The 25686-nt window shown below is 42.7% G+C and overlaps 1 protein-coding gene across 1 annotated transcript in view; it reads right to left on the bottom strand.

The window, feature by feature from the left end:
• The window catches only part of kif1c (kinesin family member 1C), a gene marked incomplete at its 3' end in the record, with an annotated part of 128756 nt that overhangs the window by 46427 nt on the left and 56643 nt on the right, over window positions 1-25686 (bottom strand). The window contains 5 exon segments of the mRNA XM_046319964.1: window positions 7815-8065; window positions 9320-9468; window positions 15117-15195; window positions 16998-17220; window positions 19497-19608. Of these exon segments, the coding sequence (XP_046175920.1) occupies window positions 7815-8065; window positions 9320-9468; window positions 15117-15195; window positions 16998-17220; window positions 19497-19608 (814 nt within the window).

Below are 25686 nucleotides of genomic sequence, written 5' to 3'. Positions count from 1 at the left end.
AGAGACAGGAGTCTAGACAGTAAACTAAACTAGTAGACTATTAGAGACAGGAGTCTAGAACAGTAAACTAGTAGACTATTAGAGACAGAAGTCTAGGACAGTAAACTAAACTAGTAGACTATTAGAGACAGGAGTCTAGGACAGTAAACTAAACTAGTAGACTATTAGAGACAGAAGTCTAGAACAGTAAACTAGTAGACTATTAGAGACAGAAGTCTAGAACAGTAAACTAGTAGACTATTAGAGACAGAAGTCTAGGACAGTAAACTAAACTAGTAGACTATTAGAGACAGGAGTCTAGGACAGTAAACTAGTAGACTATTAGAGACAGGAGTCTAGGACAGTAAACTAAACTAGTAGACTATTAGAGACAGAAGTCTAGGACAGTAAACTAGTAGACTATTAGAGACAGAAGTCTAGAACAGTAAACTAGTAGACTATTAGAGACAGAAGTCTAGAACAGTAAACTAGTAGACTATTAGAGACAGGAGTCTAGACAGTAAACTAGTAGACTATTAGAGACAGAAGTCTAGGACAGTAAACTAGTAGACTATTAGAGACAGAAGTCTAGGACAGTAAACTAAACTAGTAGACTATTAGAGACAGAAGTCTAGACAGTAAACTAGTAGACTATTAGAGACAGAAGTCTAGGACAGTAAACTAAACTAGTAGACTATTAGAGACAGAAGTCTAGGACAGTAAACTAAACTAGTAGACTATTAGAGACAGAAGTCTAGACAGTAAACTAGTAGACTATTAGAAACAGAAGTCTAGGACAGTAAACTAGTAGACTACTAGAGACAGGAGTCTAGGACAGTAAACTAGTAGACTATTAGAGACAGAAGTCTAGACAGTAAACTAGTAGACTATTAGAGACAGAAGTCTAGGACAGTAAACTAGTAGACTATTAGAGACAGAAGTCTAGGACAGTAAACTAGTAGACTATTAGAGACAGAAGTCTAGGACAGTAAACTAGTAGACTATTAGAGACAGGAGTCTAGGACAGTAAACTAGTAGACTATTAGAGACAGAAGTCTAGAACAGTAAACTAAACTAGTAGACTATTAGAGACAGAAGTCTAGGACAGTAAACTAGTAGACTATTAGAGACAGAAGTCTAGAACAGTAAACTAAACTAGTAGACTATTAGAGACAGAAGTCTAGAACAGTAAACTAGTAGACTATTAGAGACAGGAGTCTAGAACAGTAAACTAAACTAGTAGACTATTAGAGACAGAAGTCTAGGACAGTAAACTAGTAGACTATTAGAGACAGGAGTCTAGACAGTAAACTAAACTAGTAGACTATTAGAGACAGAAGTCTAGGACAGTAAACTAGTAGACTATTAGAGACAGGAGTCTAGAACAGTAAACTAAACTAGTAGACTATTAGAGACAGAAGTCTAGAACAGTAAACTAGTAGACTATTAGAGACAGAAGTCTAGAACAGTAAACTAGTAGACTATTAGAGACAGAAGTCTAGGACAGTAAACTAAACTAGTAGACTATTAGAGACAGAAGTCTAGGACAGTAAACTAGTAGACTATTAGAGACAGAAGTCTAGGACAGTAAACTAGTAGACTATTAGAGACAGAAGTCTAGACAGTAAACTAGTAGACTATTAGAGACAGAGTCTAGAACAGTAAACTAGTAGACTATTAGAGACAGGAGTCTAGGACAGTAAACTAGTAGACTATTAGAGACAGAAGTCTAGGACAGTAAACTAGTAGACTATTAGAAACAGAAGTCTAGAACAGTAAACTAGTAGACTATTAGAGACAGAAGTCTAGGACAGTAAACTAAACTAGTAGACTATTAGAGACAGAAGTCTAGGACAGTAAACTAGTAGACTATTAGAGACAGAAGTCTAGGACAGTAAACTAGTAGACTATTAGAGACAGAAGTCTAGAACAGTAAACTAGTAGACTATTAGAGACAGAAGTCTAGGACAGTAAACTAAACTAGTAGACTATTAGAGACAGAAGTCTAGGACAGTAAACTAGTAGACTATTAGAGACAGAAGTCTAGGACAGTAAACTAGTAGACTATTAGAGACAGGAGTCTAGAACAGTAAACTACTAGAGACAGAAGTCTAGGACAGTAAACTAGTAGACTATTAGAGACAGGAGTCTAGGACAGTAAACTAAACTAGTAGACTATTAGAGACAGAAGTCTAGGACAGTAAACTAGTAGACTATTAGAGACAGAAGTCTAGGACAGTAAACTAAACTAGTAGACTATTAGAGACAGAAGTCTAGGACAGTAAACTAGTAGACTATTAGAGACAGAAGTCTAGGACAGTAAACTAAACTAGTAGACTATTAGAGACAGGAGTCTAGGACAGTAAACTAGTAGACTATTAGAGACAGAAGTCTAGGACAGTAAACTAAACTAGTAGACTATTAGAGACAGGAGTCTAGGACAGTAAACTAAACTAGTAGACTATTAGAGACAGAAGTCTAGGACAGTAAACTATAGACTATTAGAGACAGAAGTCTAGGACAGTAAACTAGTAGACTATTAGAGACAGGAGTCTAGAACAGTAAACTAGTAGACTATTAGAGACAGAAGTCTAGGACAGTAAACTAGTAGACTATTAGAGACAGAAGTCTAGGACAGTAAACTAAACTAGTAGACTATTAGAGACAGAAGTCTAGAACAGTAAACTAGTAGACTATTAGAGACAGAAGTCTAGGACAGTAAACTAAACTAGTAGACTATTAGAGACAGGAGTCTAGGACAGTAAACTAGTAGACTATTAGAGACAGAAGTCTAGGACAGTAAACTAGTAGACTATTAGAGACAGGAGTCTAGAACAGTAAACTAAACTAGTAGACTATTAGAGACAGGAGTCTAGAACAGTAAACTAAACTAGTAGACTATTAGAGACAGGAGTCTAGAACAGTAAACTAAACTAGTAGACTATTAGAGACAGAAGTCTAGGACAGTAAACTAAACTAGTAGACTATTAGAGACAGAAGTCTAGACAGTAAACTAGTAGACTATTAGAGACAGAAGTCTAGGACAGTAAACTAAACTAGTAGACTATTAGAGACAGAAGTCTAGGACAGTAAACTAAACTAGTAGACTATTAGAGACAGAAGTCTAGACAGTAAACTAGTAGACTATTAGAAACAGAAGTCTAGGACAGTAAACTAGTAGACTACTAGAGACAGGAGTCTAGGACAGTAAACTAGTAGACTATTAGAGACAGAAGTCTAGACAGTAAACTAGTAGACTATTAGAGACAGAAGTCTAGACAGTAAACTAGTAGACTATTAGAGACAGAAGTCTAGGACAGTAAACTAGTAGACTATTAGAGACAGAAGTCTAGGACAGTAAACTAGTAGACTATTAGAGACAGGAGTCTAGGACAGTAAACTAGTAGACTATTAGAGACAGAAGTCTAGAACAGTAAACTAAACTAGTAGACTATTAGAGACAGAAGTCTAGGACAGTAAACTAGTAGACTATTAGAGACAGAAGTCTAGAACAGTAAACTAAACTAGTAGACTATTAGAGACAGAAGTCTAGAACAGTAAACTAGTAGACTATTAGAGACAGGAGTCTAGAACAGTAAACTAAACTAGTAGACTATTAGAGACAGAAGTCTAGGACAGTAAACTAGTAGACTATTAGAGACAGAGGTCTAGGACAGTAAACTAAACTAGTAGACTATTAGAGACAGAAGTCTAGGACAGTAAACTAGTAGACTATTAGAGACAGGAGTCTAGAACAGTAAACTAAACTAGTAGACTATTAGAGACAGAAGTCTAGAACAGTAAACTAGTAGACTATTAGAGACAGAAGTCTAGAACAGTAAACTAGTAGACTATTAGAGACAGAAGTCTAGGACAGTAAACTAAACTAGTAGACTACTAGAGACAGAAGTCTAGAACAGTAAACTAGTAGACTATTAGAGACAGAAGTCTAGGACAGTAAACTAGTAGACTATTAGAGACAGAAGTCTAGACAGTAAACTAGTAGACTATTAGAGACAGGAGTCTAGAACAGTAAACTAGTAGACTATTAGAGACAGGAGTCTAGGACAGTAAACTAGTAGACTATTAGAGACAGAAGTCTAGGACAGTAAACTAGTAGACTATTAGAAACAGAAGTCTAGAACAGTAAACTAGTAGACTATTAGAGACAGAAGTCTAGGACAGTAAACTAAACTAGTAGACTATTAGAGACAGAAGTCTAGGACAGTAAACTAGTAGACTATTAGAGACAGAAGTCTAGAACAGTAAACTAGTAGACTATTAGAGACAGAAGTCTAGAACAGTAAACTAGTAGACTATTAGAGACAGAAGTCTAGGACAGTAAACTAAACTAGTAGACTATTAGAGACAGAAGTCTAGGACAGTAAACTAGTAGACTATTAGAGACAGAAGTCTAGGACAGTAAACTAGTAGACTATTAGAGACAGGAGTCTAGGACAGTAAACTACTAGAGACAGGAGTCTAGGACAGTAAACCAAACTAGTAGACTATTAGAGACAGAAGTCTAGGACAGTAAACTAAACTAGTAGACTATTAGAGACAGGAGTCTAGGACAGTAAACTAAACTAGTAGACTATTAGAGACAGAAGTCTAGGACAGTAAACTAGTAGACTATTAGAGACAGAAGTCTAGGACAGTAAACTAGTAGACTATTAGAGACAGAAGTCTAGGACAGTAAACTAAACTAGTAGACTATTAGAGACAGGAGTCTAGGACAGTAAACTAGTAGACTATTAGAGACAGAAGTCTAGGACAGTAAACTAAACTAGTAGACTATTAGAGACAGAAGTCTAGGACAGTAAACTAGTAGACTATTAGAGACAGAAGTCTAGGACAGTAAACTAGTAGACTATTAGAGACAGAAGTCTAGGACAGTAAACTAAACTAGTAGACTATTAGAGACAGAAGTCTAGGACAGTAAACTAGTAGACTATTAGAGACAGAGGTCTAGAACAGTAAACTAGTAGACTATTAGAGACAGAAGTCTAGAACAGTAAACTAGTAGACTATTAGAGACAGAAGTCTAGAACAGTAAACTAGTAGACTATTAGAGACAGGAGTCTAGGACAGTAAACTAGTAGACTATTAGAGACAGAAGTCTAGGACAGTAAACTAGTAGACTATTAGAGACAGAAGTCTAGGACAGTAAACTAGTAGACTATTAGAGACAGAAGTCTAGGACAGTAAACTAGTAGACTATTAGAGACAGAAGTCTAGGACAGTAAACTAGTAGACTATTAGAGACAGAAGTCTAGAACAGTAAACTAAACTAGTAGACTATTAGAGACAGAAGTCTAGAACAGTAAACTAAACTAGTAGACTATTAGAGACAGAAGTCTAGAACAGTAAACTAGTAGACTATTAGAGACAGAAGTCTAGAACAGTAAACTAGTAGACTATTAGAGACAGAAGTCTAGAACAGTAAACTAGTAGACTATTAGAGACAGAAGTCTAGAACAGTAAACTAGTAGACTATTAGAGACAGAAGTCTAGAACAGTAAACTAAACTAGTAGACTATTAGAGACAGAAGTCTAGAACAGTAAACTAGTAGACTATTAGAGACAGAAGTCTAGAACAGTAAACTAGTAGACTATTAGAGACAGGAGTCTAGGACAGTAAACTAGTAGACTATTAGAGACAGAAGTCTAGAACAGTAAACTAGTAGACTATTAGAGACAGAAGTCTAGAACAGTAAACTAAACTAGTAGACTATTAGAGACAGAAGTCTAGGACAGTAAACTAGTAGACTATTAGAGACAGAAGTCTAGGACAGTAAACTAGTAGACTATTAGAGACAGAAGTCTAGGACAGTAAACTAGTAGACTATTAGAGACAGAAGTCTAGAACAGTAAACTAGTAGACTATTAGAGACAGTAGTCTAGGACAGTAAACTAGTAGACTATTAGAAACAGAGGTCTAGAACAGTAAACTAGTAGACTATTAGAGACAGTAGTCTAGGACAGTAAACTAGTAGACTATTAGAAACAGAGGTCTAGAACAGTAAACTATTAGACTATTAGAGACAGTAGTCTAGGACAGTAAACTAGTAGACTATTAGAAACAGAGGTCTAGAACAGTAAACTAGTAGACTATTAGAGACAGAAGTCTAGGACAGTAAACTAGTAGACTATTAGAGACAGAGGTCTAGAACAGTAAACTAGTAGACTATTAGAGACAGTAGTCTAGGACAGTAAACTAGTAGACTATTAGAAACAGAGGTCTAGAACAGTAAACTATTAGACTATTAGAGACAGAAGTCTAGGACAGTAAACTAAACTAGTAGACTATTAGAGACAGAAGTCTAGGACAGTAAACTAAACTAGTAGACTATTAGAGACAGAAGTCTAGGACAGTAAACTAGTAGACTATTAGAGACAGAAGTCTAGAACAGTAAACTAGTAGACTATTAGAGACAGGAGTCTAGGACAGTAAACTAGTAGACTATTAGAGACAGAAGTCTAGGACAGTAAACTAGTAGACTATTAGAGACAGAAGTCTAGGACAGTAAACTAGTAGACTATTAGAGACAGAAGTCTAGGACAGTAAACTAGTAGACTATTAGAGACAGAAGTCTAGGACAGTAAACTAGTAGACTATTAGAGACAGAAGTCTAGAACAGTAAACTAAACTAGTAGACTATTAGAGACAGAAGTCTAGAACAGTAAACTAAACTAGTAGACTATTAGAGACAGAAGTCTAGAACAGTAAACTAGTAGACTATTAGAGACAGAAGTCTAGAACAGTAAACTAGTAGACTATTAGAGACAGAAGTCTAGAACAGTAAACTAGTAGACTATTAGAGACAGAAGTCTAGAACAGTAAACTAGTAGACTATTAGAGACAGAAGTCTAGAACAGTAAACTAAACTAGTAGACTATTAGAGACAGAAGTCTAGAACAGTAAACTAGTAGACTATTAGAGACAGAAGTCTAGAACAGTAAACTAGTAGACTATTAGAGACAGGAGTCTAGGACAGTAAACTAACTAGTAGACTATTAGAGACAGAAGTCTAGAACAGTAAACTAGTAGACTATTAGAGACAGAAGTCTAGAACAGTAAACTAAACTAGTAGACTATTAGAGACAGAAGTCTAGGACAGTAAACTAGTAGACTATTAGAGACAGAAGTCTAGGACAGTAAACTAGTAGACTATTAGAGACAGAAGTCTAGGACAGTAAACTAGTAGACTATTAGAGACAGAAGTCTAGAACAGTAAACTAGTAGACTATTAGAGACAGTAGTCTAGGACAGTAAACTAGTAGACTATTAGAAACAGAGGTCTAGAACAGTAAACTAGTAGACTATTAGAGACAGTAGTCTAGGACAGTAAACTAGTAGACTATTAGAAACAGAGGTCTAGAACAGTAAACTATTAGACTATTAGAGACAGTAGTCTAGGACAGTAAACTAGTAGACTATTAGAAACAGAGGTCTAGAACAGTAAACTAGTAGACTATTAGAGACAGAAGTCTAGGACAGTAAACTAGTAGACTATTAGAGACAGAGGTCTAGAACAGTAAACTAGTAGACTATTAGAGACAGTAGTCTAGGACAGTAAACTAGTAGACTATTAGAAACAGAGGTCTAGAACAGTAAACTATTTGACTATTAGAGACAGAAGTCTAGGACAGTAAACTAAACTAGTAGACTATTAGAGACAGAAGTCTAGGACAGTAAACTAAACTAGTAGACTATTAGAGACAGAAGTCTAGGACAGTAAACTAGTAGACTATTAGAGACAGAAGTCTAGAACAGTAAACTATTAGACTATTAGAGACAGAGGTCTAGAACAGTGAACAGATATGGTTCATACCTCCAGTCTCTCAGCCACCTCCTCTTTACTGATGGTCTCAACAAGCTCCTCCCCTTCAGCAAAGTCCGCTGTCATGTGATCAGTCATGTGATCAGGGTCTCCGTCAGGTGTGGAGTCTTCGTCAGGGGCGGAGTTAGAATCTTGGGCAAGGTTCTGTGGGGCTTCTGATTGGCCGTTAGCGGTGATTGGCTGCTGGGTGGGCAGGCCTGAGGGGGAGGAGCCCAGAGCACTGTTGTTGTTCACCTCTCCACCTGAGAGAGACAGAGATAGAGAGACAGAGAGACAGAGATAGAGAGATAGAGAGACAGAGATAGACAGAGAGAGAGAGAGACAGAGATAGACAGAGAGAGAGAGAGACAGAGATAGACAGAGAGAGAGAGAGACAGAGATAGAGAGACAGAGATAGACAGAGAGAGAGAGACAGAGATAGACAGAGAGAGAGAGACAGAGATAGAGAGACAGAGATAGAGAGACAGAGATAGACAGAGAGAGATAGAGAGACAGAGATAGACAGAGAGAGATAGAGAGACAGAGATAGACAGAGAGAGATAGAGAGACAGAGATAGACAGAGAGAGAGAGACAGAGATAGACAGAGAGAGATAGAGAGACAGAGATAGACAGAGAGAGATAGAGAGACAGAGATAGACAGAGAGACAGAGATAGACAGAGAGACAGAGATAGACAGAGAGACAGAGAGACAGAGATAGACAGAGAGACAGAGAGAGACAGAGATAGAGAGACAGAGAGACAGAGATAGAGAGACAGAGATAGAGAGACAGAGATAGAGAGACAGAGATAGAGAGAGATAGACAGAGATAGAGAGAGATAGAGAGAGATAGACAGAGAGAGATAGAGATAGAGAGACAGAGATAGACAGAGAGAGACAGAGAGAGACAGAGATAGAGAGACAGAGATAGACAGAGAGAGACAGAGATAGACAGAGATAGACAGAGAGACAGAGATAGAGATAGACAGAGAGACAGAGACAGAGATAGAGAGATAGAGAGACAGAGATAGAGAGATAGAGAGACAGAGATAGAGAGAGATAGACAGAGATAGACAGATGGACAGAGATAGAGATAGACAGAGATAGAGAGACAGAGAGAGAGAGAGACAGAGATAGACAGAGATAGACAGACAGAAATAGACAGACAGAGATAGATAGACAGAGATAGACAGAGATAGAGATAGACAGAGATAGAGAGACAGAGATAGACAGAGATAGAGAGACAGAGAGACAGAGATAGAGAGACAGAGATAGAGAGACAGAGATAGACAGAGATAGACAGACAGAGATAGAGAGACAGCGATAGAGAGATGGGTCAGAGCTCTGTGTGTTTGTTACCTGTTACAGCCAGTAGTTCAGACAGCCCCTGTGAGAACAGCAGTGTGTGTTACCTGTTACAGCCAGTAGTTCAGACAGCCCCTGTGAGAACAGCAGTGTGTGTTACCTGTTACAGCCAGTAGTTCAGACAGCCCCTGTGAGAACAGCAGTGTGTGTTACCTGTTACAGCCAGTAGTTCAGACAGCCCCTGTGAGAACAGCAGGTCTCTCAGTCTGTTGACTTCTTCTTTCAGTTCTCTGATCAGTCTGGCGTTGGGATCCTCATTGATTATAGCATTACACCTGATCTGCTTGGCACGGTCCGCATACCTAGAGAGAGAGAGAGACACATGGAGACTGAAAGTTATATTAGGAAAATTATAACTTTGCAATCTGAATATTTTCCTTGGTGCCCCAACTTCCTAGTTAATTACATTTACCCGATTAGTTAATCACGTAATAATAATAATTACAGAGAATTGATTTGATAAACTAACCGTCTTCAGTTTCATGATGCCAAAGACACGTGGAGACTGACAGGCACGACACGTGGAGACCGACAGACACGTGGAGACCGACAGACACGTGGAGACCGACAGACAAGACACGTGGAGACCGACAGACAAGACACGTGGAGACCGACAGACAAGACACGTGGAGACCGACAGACACGACACGTGGAGACCGACAGACACGACACGTGGAGACAGACAGACACGTGGAGACAGACAGACACGTGGAGACCGACAGACACGACACGTGGAGACAGACAGACACGTGGAGACCGACAGACAGACACGTGGAGACCGACAGACACGTGGAGACCGACAGACACGACACGTGGAGACCGACAGACACGTGGAGACCGACAGACACTACACGTGGAGACCGACAGACACTACACGTGGAGACCGACAGACACTACACGTGGAGACCGACAGACACTACACGTGGAGACAGACAGACACGTGGAGACCGACAGACACTACACGTGGAGACCGACAGACACTACACGTGGAGACAGACAGACACGACACGTGGAGACCGACAGACACTACACGTGGAGACCGACAGACACGTGGAGACCGACAGACACGTGGAGACCGACAGACACGTGGAGACCGACAGACACGACACGTGGAGACCGACAGACACGTGGAGACCGACAGACACGACACGTGGAGACCGACAGACACGTGGAGACCGACAGACACGACACGTGGAGACCGACAGACAGACACGTGGAGACAGACAGACACGTGGAGACCGACAGACAGACACGTGGAGACCGACAGACACTACACGTGGAGACCGACAGACACTACACGTGGAGACCGACAGACACTACACGTGGAGACCGACAGACACTACACGTGGAGACCGACAGACAATACACGTGGAGACCGACAGACACTACACGTGGAGACCGACAGACACTACACGTGGAGACCGACAGACACTACACGTGGAGACCGACAGACACTACACGTGGAGACCGACAGACACTACACGTGGAGACAGACAGACACGTGGAGACCGACAGACACTACACGTGGAGACCGACAGACACGTGGAGACCGACAGACACGTGGAGACCGACAGACACGTGGAGACCGACAGACACGACACGTGGAGACCGACAGACACGTGGAGACCGACAGACACTACACGTGGAGACCGACAGACAGACACGTGGAGACAGACAGACACGTGGAGACCGACAGACACTACACGTGGAGACCGACAGACACTACACGTGGAGACCGACAGACACTACACGTGGAGACCGACAGACACTACACGTGGAGACCGACAGACACTACACGTGGAGACCGACAGACACTACACGTGGAGACCGACAGACACTACACGTGGAGACCGACAGACACTACACGTGGAGACCGACAGACACTACACGTGGAGACCGACAGACACTACACGTGGAGACCGACAGACACTACACGTGGAGACCGACAGACACTACACGTGGAGACCGACAGACACTACACGTGGAGACCGACAGACACTACACGTGGAGACCGACAGACACTACACGTGGAGACCGACAGACACTACACGTGGAGACCGACAGACACTACACGTGGAGACCGACAGACACTACACGTGGAGACCGACAGACACTACACGTGGAGACAGACAGACACGTGGAGACCGACAGACACTACACGTGGAGACCGACAGACACTACACGTGGAGACAGACAGACACGACACGTGGAGACCGACAGACACTACACGTGGAGACCGACAGACACGTGGAGATCGACAGACACGTGGAGACCGACAGACACGTGGAGACCGACAGACACGTGGAGACCGAGAGACAAGACACGTGGAGACAGACAGACACGTGGAGACCGACAGACACGTGGAGACAGACAGACACGTGGAGACCGACAGACACGTGGAGACCGACACGACACGTGGAGACTGACAGACAAGACACGTGGAGACCGACTGACACGTAGAGACCGACAGACACGACACGTGGAGACAGACACGACACGTGGAGACCGACAGACACGTGGAGACCGACAGACACGAGACGTGGAGACAGACAGACAAGACACGTAGAGACAGACAAGACACGTAGAGACAGACAAGACACGTAGAGACAGACTGACAGACACGTGGAAACTGACAGACAAGACAAGTGGAGACCGACAGACACGTGGAGACAGATAGACACGTGGAGACCGACAGACACGTGGAGACCGACAGACACGTGGAGACCGACAGACACGTGGAGACCGACAGACACGTGGAGACCGAGAGACAAGACACGTGGAGACAGACAGACACGTGGAGACTGACAGACAAGTGGAGACTGACAGACACGTGGAGACCGACAGACACGTGGGACTGACAGACACAGACACGTGGAGACTGACAGACAAGACACGTGGAGACTGACAGACACGTGGAGACTGACAGACAAGTGGAGACTGACAGACACGTGGAGACCGACAGACACGTGGAGACTGACAGACAAGACACGTGGAGACCGACAGACACGTGGAGACTGACAGACAAGACACGTGGAGACTGACAGACACATGGAGACCGACAGACACGTGGAGACTGACAGACAAGACACGTGGAGACTGACAGACACGTGGAGACCGACAGACACGTGGAGACCGACAGACAAGACACGTGGAGACCGACAGACACGTGGAGACCGACAGACACGTGGAGACCGACAGACAAGACACGTGGAGACCGACAGACAAGAGACACGTGGAGACCGACAGACACGTGGAGACCGACAGACACGTGGAGACCGACAGACACGTGGAGACCGACAGACACGACACGTGGAGACAGAGAGACAAGACACGTGGAGACCGACAGACAAGACACATGGAGACTGATAGACAGACACATGGAGACTGATAGACGGACACATGGAGACTGATAGACAGACACATGGAGACTGATAGACAGACACATGGAGACTGATAGACAGACACATGGAGACTGATAGACAGACACATGGAGACTGATAGACAGACACATGGGTACTGATAGACAGACACATGGGTACTGATAGACAGACACATGGAGACTGATAGACACATGGATACTGATAGACAGACACATGGAGACTGATAGACAGACACATGGAGACTGATAGACACATGGAGACCGACAGACACGACACGTGGAGACCGACAGACACGTGGAGACCGACAGACACTACACGTGGAGACCGACAGACAGACACGTGGAGACAGACAGACACGTGGAGACCGACAGACAGACACGTGGAGACCGACAGACACTACACGTGGAGACCGACAGACACTAGACACGTGGAGACCGACAGACACTACACGTGGAGACCGACAGACACTACACGTGGAGACAGACAGACACTACACGTGGAGACCGACAGACACTACACGTGGAGACAGACAGACACTACACGTGGAGACAGACAGACACTACACGTGGAGACCGACAGACACTACACGTGGAGACCGACAGACACTAGACACACACACGGAGACCGACAGACACTACACGTGGAGACAGACAGACACGTGGAGACCGACAGACACTGGACACGTGGAGACCGACAGACACTGGAGACGTGGAGACAGACAGACACTGACACGTGGAGACCGACAGACACTACACGTGGAGACCGACAGACACGTGGAGATCGACAGACACGTGGAGACCGACAGACAGACGTGGAGACCGACAGACACGTGGAGACCGACAGACAAGACACGTGGAGACAGACAGACACGTGGAGACCGACAGACACGTGGAGACAGACAGACACGTGGAGACCGACCGACAGACACGTGGAGACCGACAGACACGTGGAGACCGACACGACACGTGGAGACTGACAGACAAGACACGTGGAGACCGACTGACACGTAGAGACCGACAGACACGACACGTGGAGACAGACACGACACGTGGAGACCGACAGACACGTAGAGACCGACAGACACGAGACGTGGAGACAGACAGACAAGACACGTAGAGACAGACAAGACACGTAGAGACAGACTGACAGACACGTGGAAACTGACAGACAAGACACGTGGAGACCGACAGACACGTGGAGACAGATAGACACGTGGAGACCGACAGACACGTGGAGACCGACAGACACGTGGAGACCGACAGACACGTGGAGACCGAGAGACAAGACACGTGGAGACAGACAGACACGTGGAGACCGACAGACAAGACACGTGGAGACAGACAGACACGACACGTGGAGACAGACAGACACGACACGTGGAGACAGACAGACACGTGAGACAGACAGACAGACACGTGGAGACAGACAGACACGTGGAGACTGACAGACACGTGGAGACAGACAGACACGTGGAGACAGACAGACACGTGGAGACAGACAGACACGACACGTGGAGACTGACAGACACGTGGAGACAGACAGACAAGACACGTGGAGACAGACAGACACAACACGTGGAGACTGACAGACAAGACACGTGGAGACTGACAGACACGTGGAGACTGACAGACAAGTGGAGACCGACAGACACGTGGAGACAGACAGACAAGACACGTGGAGACCGACAGACACGTGGAGACTGACAGACAAGACACGTGGAGACTGACAGACACATGGAGACCGACAGACACGTGGAGACTGACAGACAAGACACGTGGAGACTGACAGACACGTGGAGACCGACAGACACGTGGAGACCGACAGACAAGACACGTGGAGACCGACAGACACGTGGAGACCGACAGACACGTGGAGACCGACAGACAAGACACGTGGAGACCGACAGACAAGACACGTGGAGACCGACAGACACGTGGAGACCGACAGACACGACACGTGGAGACCGACAGACAAGACACATGGAGACCGATAGACAGACACATGGAGACCGATAGACAGACACATGGAGACTGATAGACGGACACATGGAGACTGATAGACAGACACATGGAGACTGATAGACGGACACATGGAGACTGATAGACAGACACATGGAGACTGATAGACAGACACATGGAGACTGATAGACAGACACATGGAGACTGATAGACAGACACATGGAGACTGATAGACAGACACATGGAGACTGATAGACGGACACATGGAGACTGATAGACAGACACATGGAGACTGATAGACAGACACATGGAGACTGATAGACAGACACGTGGAGACTGATAGACAGACACGTGGAGACTGATAGACAGACACGTGGAGACTGATAGACAGACACGTGGAGACTGAGAGACAGACACATGGAGACTGATAGACAGACACATGGAGACTGATAGACAGACACATGGGTACTGATAGACAGACACATGGAGACTGATAGACACATGGATACTGATAGACAGACACATGGAGACTGATAGACAGACACATGGAGACTGATGTGGAGGGTTGAATGGATAGAGACAGAGAGGGAGAGAGGGGAGATGTTTACCTACCTGAGTGTACTGAGTGTTTCTTCATAGTTAATGTCTGCTGGACTGAGAGCTGCTATCATCGCTGTCCTGGAGTTACCACCTGACAGAGAGACAGGTTAATATATCACATAGACCTACTTCACTCTCTCCATCTAGCTCCTCTCCCTCCTCTAGCTCCTCTCCCTCCTCTAGCTCCTCTCCCTCCTCTAGCTCCTCTCCCTCCTCTAGCTCCTCTGCCTCCTCTCCCTCCATCCCGCCTCTGCCCTCCTCTCCCTCCATCCCGCCTCTGCCCTCCATCCCTCCTCTCCCTCCATCCCTCCTCTGCCCTCCATCCCTCCTCTCCCTCCATCCCTCCTCTCCCTCCATCCCTCCTCTCCCTCCATCCCTCCTCTGCCCTCCATCCCTCCTCTCCCTCCATCCCTCCTCTCCCTCCATCCCTCCTCTCCCTCCATCCCTCCTCTCCCTCCATCCCTCCTCTCCCTCCATCCCTCCTCTCCCTCCATCCCCCTCCATCCCTCCTCTGCCTCCATCCCTCCTCTGCCCTCCATGCCTCCATCCCTCCTCTGCCTCCATCCCTCCTCTGCCTCCATCCCTCCTCTGCCTCCATCTCTCCTCTGCCTCCTCTCCCTCCATCCCTCCTCTCCCTCCATCCCTCCTCTCCCTCCATCCCTCCTCTCCCTCCATCTCTCCTCTCCCTCCATCCCTCCTCTCCCTCCATCCCTCCTCTCCCTCCATCCCTCCTCTCCCTCCATCCCTCCTCTGCCTCCATCCCTCCTCTGCCTCCTCCCCCTCCATCCCTCCTCTGCCTCCTCCCCCTCCATCCCTCCTCTCCCTCCATCCCTCCTCTGCCTCCATCCCTCCTCTGCCCTCTCCCTCCATCCCTCCTCTCCCTCATTCCCTCCTCTCCCTCCATCCCTCCTCTCCCTCCATCCCTCCTCTCCCTCCATCCCTCCTCTGCCCTCCATCCCTCCTCTGCCCTCCTCTCCCTCCATCCCTCCTCTCCCTCCATCCCTCCTCTCCCTCCATCCCTCCTCTCCATCCATCCCTCCTCTGCCCTCCTCTCCCTCCATCCCTCCTCTGCCCTCCTCTCCCTCCATCCCTCCTCTGCCCTCCTCTCCCTCCATCCCTCCTCTGCCCTCCTCTCCCTCCATCCCTCCTCTCCCTCCATCCCTCCTCTCCCTCCATCCCTCCTCTCCCTCCATCCCTCCTCTCCCTCCATCCCTCCTCTCCCTCCATCCCTCCTCTGCCCTCCTCTCCCTCCATCCCTCCTCTCCCTCCATCCCTCCTCTCCCTCCATCCCTCCTCTCCCTCCATCCCTCCTCTGCCCTCCTCTCCCTCCATCCCTCCTCTCCCTCCATCCATCCCTCCTCTCCCTCCATCCCTCCTCTGCCTCCATCCCTCCTCTCCCTCCATCCCTCCTCTCCCTCCTCTGCCCTCCTCTCCCTCCATCCCTCCTCTCCCTCCATCCCTCCACTCCCTCCATCCCTCCTCCCCCTCCATCCCTCCTCTGCCTCCATCCCTCCATCCCTCCTCTCCCTCCTCTGCCCTCCATCCCTCCTCTCCCTCCATCCCTCCTCTCCCTCCATCCCTCCTCTCCCTCCATCTCTCCTCTCCCTCCATCCCTCCTCTCCCTCCATCCCTCCTCTCCCTCCATCCCTCCTCTCCCTCCTCTGCCCTCCATCCCTCTTCTGCCTCCATCCCTCCTCTCCCTCCTCTGCCTCCTCCCCCTCCATCCCTCCTCTCCCTCCATCCCTCCTCTCCCTCCTCTCCCTCCATCCCTCCTCTGCCCTCCATCCCTCCCAAGGGTTCATAACACACTGTTCAATGTGTTTGGGACAGTTTCCCAGTGTAAAACAAACAGGTTATTAAGAAGTTGTGTGAAATGTCTAGCAGGACTCTCACCCAGGTTCTCTTTCAGGAGCCAGGTGAGGACCGAGTCTCTGTAGGGGATGAAGTCTGACTTCCTCTTCTTACTGTTCTGCATTTCAGCCAGAGCAGAGATGACCTTCCCCAGGGTGGTGAGAGACTTGTTGATATTAGCTCCTTCCTTCAACCTCAAACCCTTTGCCCCCGACGAGTCAGCTCTCTCACTACCAGCTAGGTCCACCAGACTGACCTTACTGACCTGGAGAGAATGACATGGTTAATACCTAACCCCTGACCTCTAAGTCCACCAGACTGACCTTACTGACCTGGAGAGAATAACATGGTTAATACCTAACCCCTGACCTCTAACCTCTAGGTCCACCAGACTGACCTTACTGACCTGGAGAGAATGACATGGTTAATACCTAACCCCTGACCTCTACCAGCTAGGTCCACCAGCTAGGTCCACCAGACTGACCTTACTGACCTGGAGGGAATAACATGGTTAATACCTAACCCCTGACCTCTAACCTCTAGGTCCACCAGACTGACTTTACTGGCAGATTGGGAATTTAGCCAGGACACCGGGGTTAACACCCCTACTCTTACGATAAGTGCCATGGGATCTTTAATGACCTCAGAGAGTCAGGACACCAGGGTTAACACCCCTACTCTTACGATAAGTGCCATGGGATCTTTAATGACCTCAGAGAGTCAGGACACCCGTTTAACGTCCCATCCGAAAGACGGCACCCTACACAGGGTATTGTCCCCAATCCCTGCCCTGGGGCATTGGGATATTTTTTAGACCAGAGGAACGAGTACCTCCTACTGGCCCTCCAACACCACTTCCAGCAGCATCTGGTCATCCAGGGACTGACAAGGGCCAACCCTGCTTAGACCAGAGGAAAGAGTGCCTCCTACTGGACCTCCAGCACCACTTCCAGCAGCATCTGGTCTCCCATCCAGGAACTGACCAGGACCAACCCTGCTTAGCTTCAGAGCCAAGCCAGCAGTGGTATGCAGGGTGGTATGCTGGGTGGTATACAGTGTGGTATGCAGGGTGGTATGCATGGTAGTATACAGTGTGGTATGCAGGGTGGTATGCTGGGTAGTATACAGTGTGGTATGCAGGGTGGTATGCAGGGTAGTATACAGTGTGGTATGCAGGGTGGTATGCTGGGTGATATGCTGGGTAGTATACAGTGTGGTATGCTGGGTAGTATACAGGGTGGTATGCAGGGTGGTATGCTGGGTAGTATACAGGGTGGTATGCAGGGTGGTATGCTGGGTAGTATACAGGGTGGTATGCAGGGTGGTATGCTGGGTAGTATACAGGGTGGTATGCAGGGTGGTATGCTGGGTAGTATACAGGGTGGTATGCAGGGTGGTATGCTGGGTAGTATACAGGGTGGTATGCTGGGTAGTATACAGTGTGGTATACAGGGTGGTATGCAGGGTGGTATGCTGGGTGATATGCTGGGTAGTATACAGTGTGATATGCTGGGTAGTATACAGGGTGGTATGCAGGGTGGTATGCAGGGTAGTATACAGGGTGGTATGCAGGGTGATCTGCTGGGTAGTATACAGTGTGGTATGCAGGGTGGTATGCTGGGTAGTATACATTCATACCAGCCCCCCCCCCTCATCACCAGAGTTACAGTACATTCATACCAGCCCCCCTCATCACCAGAGTTACAGTATATTCATACCAGCCCCCCTCATCACCAGAGTTACAGTACATTCATACCAGCCCCCCTCATCACCAGAGTTACAGTACATTCATACCAGCCCCCCTCATCACCAGAGTTACAGTACATTCATACCAGCCCCCTCATCACCAGAGTTACAGTACATTCATACCAGCCCCCTCATCACCAGAGTTACAATGTACATTCATGATGAGCCCCCCTCATCACCAGAGTTATGAATGTACTGTAACTCTGGTGATGAGGGGGGTGGTATGAATGTACTGTAACTCTGGTGATGACTCTGGTGATGAGGGGGAGTTACAGTACATTCATACCAGCCCCCCTCATCACCAGAGTTACAGTACATTCATACCAGCCCCCTCATCACCAGAGTTATGAATGTACTGTAACTCTGGTGATGAGGGGGGCTGGTATGAATGTCTGGTGATGATGGGGGGGGTGGTATGAATGTACTGTAACTCTGGTGATGAGGGGGGGGCTGGTATGAATATACTGTAACTCTGGTGATGAGGGGGAGTTACAGGTACATTCATACCAGCCCCCCTCATCACCAGAGTTACAGTATATTCATACCAGCCCCCCCCCTCATCACCAGGGTTACAGCACATTCATACCAGCCCCCTCATCACCAGAGTTACAGTACATTCATACCAGCCCCCCTCCTCATCACCAGAGTTACAGTACATTCCTACCAGCCCCCCCCCCCCCCTACTACCTTCTCCGTGTCCAGGGAGATGTTGGTCTCTTTGTTTCACACCAACACCAAACACACCCTGTCTGTCTGACAAACAATAATGGATTATTACTGTGTGTTTACTCGTACCTTCTCCGTGTCCAGGCTGGTGAGTTGGTCTCTTCGTTTCTGTGTGAACACGATGGTGAAGACGGCGTGGGAACGACTAGACGTCTCATTCATATTGGTTGCCGCCACCGTCCTGAAATCAATACCAATCAATCAGTATATCAATCAACAAGTAATCCCTCAATGAACACACACCCCACTGTCCTGAAGTCAATACCAATCAATCAGTATATCAATCAACAAGTAATCCCTCAATGAACACACACCCCACCGTCCTGAAATCAATAACACAATGAGTCAATCAGTCAACTAGTTAATATACCAATCAGTCAACTAGTTTATATATCAATCAGTCAACTAGTTAATATACCAATCAGTCAACTAGTTAATATACCAATCAGTCAACTAGTTAATATACCAATCAGTCAACTAGTTAATATACCAATCAGTCAGTCAACTAGTTTATATATCAATCAGTCAACTAGTTAATATATCAATCAGTCATCTAGTTAATATACCAATCAGTCAGTCAACTAGTTAATATACCAATCAGTCAACTAGTTAATATACCAATCAGTCAGTCAACTAGTTTATATATCAATCAGTCAACTAGTTAATATATCAATCAGTCAACTAGTTAATATACCAATCAGTCAGTCAACTAGTTAATATACCAATCAGTAAGTCAACTAGTTAATATACCAATCAGTCAGTCAACTAGTTAATATATCAATCAGTCAGTCAACTAGTTAATATACCAATCAGTCAACTAGTTAATATACCAATCAGTCAGTCAACTAGTTTATATATCAATCAGTCAACTAGTTAATATATCAATCAGTCAACTAGTTAATATACCAATCAGTCAGTCAACTAGTTAATATACCAATCAGTAAGTCAACTAGTTAATATACCAATCAGTCAGTCAACTAGTTAATATACCAATCAGTCAGTCAACTAGTTAATATACCAATCAGTCAACTAGTTAATATATCAATCAGTCAGTCAACTAGTTAATATACCAATCAGTCAACTAGTTAATATACCAATCAGTCAACTAGTTAATATACCAGTCAGTCAACTAGTTAATATACCAATCAGTCAACTAGTTAATATACCAATCAGTCAACTAGTTAATATACCAATCAGTCAACTAGTTAGTATACCAATCAGTCAGTCAACTAGTTTATATATCAATCAGTCAGTCAACTAGTTAATATACCAATCAGTCAACTAGTTAATATACCAATCAGTCAACTAGTTAATATATCAATCAGTCAACTAGTTAATATATCAGTGAGTCAACTAGTTAATATACCAGTCAGTCAACTAGTTAATATACCAATCAGTCAACTAGTTAATATACCAATCAGTCAGTCAACTAGTTAATATATCAATCAGTCAACTAGTTAATATACCAATCAGTCAACTAGTTAATATACCAATCAGTCAGTCAACTAGTTTATATATCAATCAGTCAACTAGTTAATATATCAATCAGTCATCTAGTTAATATACCAATCAGTCAGTCAACTAGTTAATATACCAATCAGTCAACTAGTTAATATACCAATCAGTCAGTCAACTAGTTTATATATCAATCAGTCAACTAGTTAATATATCAATCAGTCAACTAGTTAATATACCAATCAGTCAGTCAACTAGTTAATATACCAATCAGTAAGTCAACTAGTTAATATACCAATCAGTCAGTCAACTAGTTAATATATCAATCAGTCAGTCAACTAGTTAATATACCAATCAGTCAACTAGTTAATATACCAATCAGTCAGTCAACTAGTTTATATATCAATCAGTCAACTAGTTAATATATCAATCAGTCAACTAGTTAATATACCAATCAGTCAGTCAACTAGTTAATATACCAATCAGTAAGTCAACTAGTTAATATACCAATCAGTCAGTCAACTAGTTAATATACCAATCAGTCAGTCAACTAGTTAATATACCAATCAGTCAACTAGTTAATATATCAATCAGTCAGTCAACTAGTTAATATACCAATCAGTCAACTAGTTAATATACCAATCAGTCAACTAGTTAATATACCAGTCAGTCAACTAGTTAATATACCAATCAGTCAACTAGTTAATATACCAATCAGTCAACTAGTTAATATACCAATCAGTCAATCAGTCAGTCAACTAGTTAATATACCAATCAGTCAGTCAACTCAGTTAATATACCAATCAGTCAACTAGTTAATATACCAATCAGTCAGTCAACTAGTTAATATACCAATCAGTCAGTCAACTAGTTAATATACCAATCAGTCAGTCAACTAGTTAATATACCAATCAGTCAGTCAACTAGTTAATATACCAATCAGTCAACTAGTTAATATACCAATCAGTCAACTAGTTAATATACCAATCAGTCAACTAGTTAATATACCAATCAGTCAACTAGTTTATATACCAATCAGTCAACTAGTTAATATACCAGTCAGTCAACTAGTTAATATACCAATCAGTCAACTAGTTAATATATCAATCAGTCAACTAGTTAATATACCAATCAGTCAACTAGTTAATATACCAGTCAGTCAACTAGTTAATATACCAATCAGTCAACTAGTTAATATACCAATCAGTCAACTAGTTTATATACCAATCAGTCAACTAGTTAATATACCAATCAGTCAGTCAACTAGTTAATATACCAATCAGTCAACTAGTTAATATACCAATCAGTCAGTCAACTAGTTTATATATCAATCAGTCAGTCAACTAGTTAATATATCAATCAGTCAACTAGTTAATATACCAATCAGTCAACTAGTTAATATATCAATCAGTCAACTAATTCATATACCAATCAGTCAACTAGTTTATATATCAATCAGTCAACTAGTTAATATATCAATCAGTCAACTAGTTAATATACCAATCAGTCAGTCAACTAGTTTATATATCAATCAGTCAGTCAACTAGTTAATATACCAATCAATCAACTAGTTAATATACCAATCAGTCAGTCAACTAGTTAATATACCAATCAATCAGTCAACTAGTTAATATACCAATCAGTCAACTAGTTTATATATCAATCAGTCAACTAGTTAATATACCAATCAGTCAGTCAACTAGTTAATATACCAATCAGTCAGTCAACTAGTTAATATACCAATCAGTCAACTAGTTAATATACCAATCAGTCAGTCAACTAGTTAATATACCAATCAGTCAACTAGTTAATATACCAATCAGTCAACTAGTTAATATACCAATCAGTCAACTAGTTAATATACCAATCAGTCAGTCAACTAGTTAATATACCAATCAGTCAACTAGTTAATATATCAATCAGTCAGTCAACTAGTTAATATACCAATCAGTCAACTAGTTAATATACCAATCAGTCAACTAGTTAATATACCAGTCAGTCAACTAGTTAATATACCAATCAGTCAACTAGTTAATATACCAATCAGTCAACTAGTTAATATACCAATCAGTCAACTAGTTAGTATACCAATCAGTCAGTCAACTAGTTTATATATCAATCAGTCAGTCAACTAGTTAATATACCAATCAGTCAACTAGTTAATATACCAATCAGTCAACTAGTTAATATATCAATCAGTCAACTAGTTAATATATCAGTGAGTCAACTAGTTAATATACCAGTCAGTCAACTAGTTAATATACCAGTCAGTCAACTAGTTAATATACCAATCAGTCAGTCAACTAGTTAATATATCAATCAGTCAACTAGTTAATATACCAATCAGTCAACTAGTTAATATACCAATCAGTCAGTCAACTAGTTAATATACCAATCAGTCAGTCAACTAGTTAATATACCAATCAGTCAACTAGTTAATATACCAATCAGTCAGTCAACTAGTTAATATACCAATCAGTCAGTCAACTAGTTAATATACCAATCAGTCAGTCAACTAGTTAATATACCAATCAGTCAGTCAACTAGTTAATATACCAATCAGTCAACTAGTTAATATACCAATCAGTCAACTAGTTAATATACCAATCAGTCAACTAGTTAATATACCAATCAGTCAACTAGTTTATATACCAATCAGTCAACTAGTTAATATACCAGTCAGTCAACTAGTTAATATACCAATCAGTCAACTAGTTAATATATCAATCAGTCAACTAGTTAATATACCAATCAGTCAACTAGTTAATATACCAGTCAGTCAACTAGTTAATATACCAATCAGTCAACTAGTTAATATACCAATCAGTCAACTAGTTTATATACCAATCAGTCAACTAATTAATATACCAATCAGTCAGTCAACTAGTTAATATACCAATCAGTCAACTAGTTAATATACCAATCAGTCAGTCAACTAGTTTATATATCAATCAGTCAGTCAACTAGTTAATATATCAATCAGTCAACTAGTTAATATACCAATCAGTCAACTAGTTAATATATCAATCAGTCAACTAATTCATATACCAATCAGTCAACTAGTTTATATATCAATCAGTCAACTAGTTAATATACCAATCAGTCAGTCAACTAGTTAATATACCAATCAGTCAGTCAACTAGTTTATATATCAATCAGTCAGTCAACTAGTTAATATACCAATCAATCAACTAGTTAATATACCAATCAGTCAGTCAACTAGTTAATATACCAATCAATCAGTCAACTAGTTAATATACCAATCAGTCAACTAGTTTATATATCAATCAGTCAACTAGTTAATATACCAATCAGTCAGTCAACTAGTTAATATACCAATCAGTCAGTCAACTAGTTAATATATCAATCAGTCAACTAGTTAATATACCAATCAGTCAGTCAACTAGTTAATATACCAATCAGTCAACTAGTTAATATACCAATCAGTCAGTCAACTAGTTTATATACCAATCAGTCAACTAGTTAATATACCAATCAGTCAACTAGTTAATATACCAATCAGTCAACTAGTTAATATACCAATCAGTCAGTCAACTAGTTTATATATCAATCAGTCAACTAGATAATATACCAATCAGTCAACTAGATAATATACCAATCAGTCAACTAGTTAATATACCAATCAGTCAACTAGTTAATATACCAATCAGTCAACTAGTTAATATACCAATCAGTCAACTAGTTAATATACCAATCAGTCAACTAGTTAATATACCAATCAGTCAACTAGTTAATATACCAATCAGTCGACTAGTTAATATACCAATCAGTCAACTAGTTAATATACCAATCAGTCAACTAGTTTATATACCAGTCAGTCAACTAGTTAATATACCAATCAATCAGTCAACTAGTTAATATACCAATCAGTCAACTAGTTTATATATCAATCAGTCAACTAGTTAATATACCAATCAGTCAGTCAACTAGTTTATATACCAATCAGTCAGTCAACTAGTTAATATATCAATCAGTCAACTAGTTAATATATCAATCAGTCAGTCAACTAGTTAATATACCAATCAGTCAACTAGTTAATATACCAATCAGTCAACTAGTTAATATACCAATCAGTCAACTAGTTAATATACCAATCAGTCGACTAGTTAATATACCAATCAGTCAACTAGTTAATATACCAATCAGTCGACTAGTTAATATACCAATCAGTCAACTAGTTAATATACCAATCAGTCAACTAGTTAATATACCAATCAGTCAACTAGTTAATATACCAGTGAGTCAACTAGTTAATATACCAATCAGTCAACTAGTTAATATATCAGTGAGTCAACTAGTTAATATACCAATCAGTCAACTAGTTAATATACCAGTGAGTCAACTAGTTAATATACCAATCAGTCAACTAGTTAATATACCAGTGAGTCAACTAGTTAATATACCAATCAGTCAACTAGTTAATATATCAGTGAGTCAACTAGTTAATATACCAATCAGTCAACTAGTTAATATACCAATCAGTCAACTAGTTAATATACCAATCAGTCAACTAGTTAATATACCAGTGAGTCAACTAGTTAATATACCAATCAGTCAACTAGTTAATATATCAGTGAGTCAACTAGTTAATATACCAATCAGTCAACTAGTTAATATACCAGTGAGTCAACTAGTTAATATACCAATCAGTCAACTAGTTAATATACCAGTGAGTCAACTAGTTAATATACCAATCAGTCAACTAGTTAATATATCAGTGAGTCAACTAGTTAATATACCAATCAGTCAACTAGTTAATATACCAGTGAGTCAACTAGTTAAT

Source organism: Oncorhynchus gorbuscha, linkage group LG21 (assembly GCF_021184085.1).
Source record: "Oncorhynchus gorbuscha isolate QuinsamMale2020 ecotype Even-year linkage group LG21, OgorEven_v1.0, whole genome shotgun sequence".
Taxonomy (NCBI): domain Eukaryota; kingdom Metazoa; phylum Chordata; class Actinopteri; order Salmoniformes; family Salmonidae; genus Oncorhynchus; species Oncorhynchus gorbuscha.
Note: the sequence above shows the minus strand (reverse complement) of the source record. Positions and strands in the feature narration are given on the sequence as shown.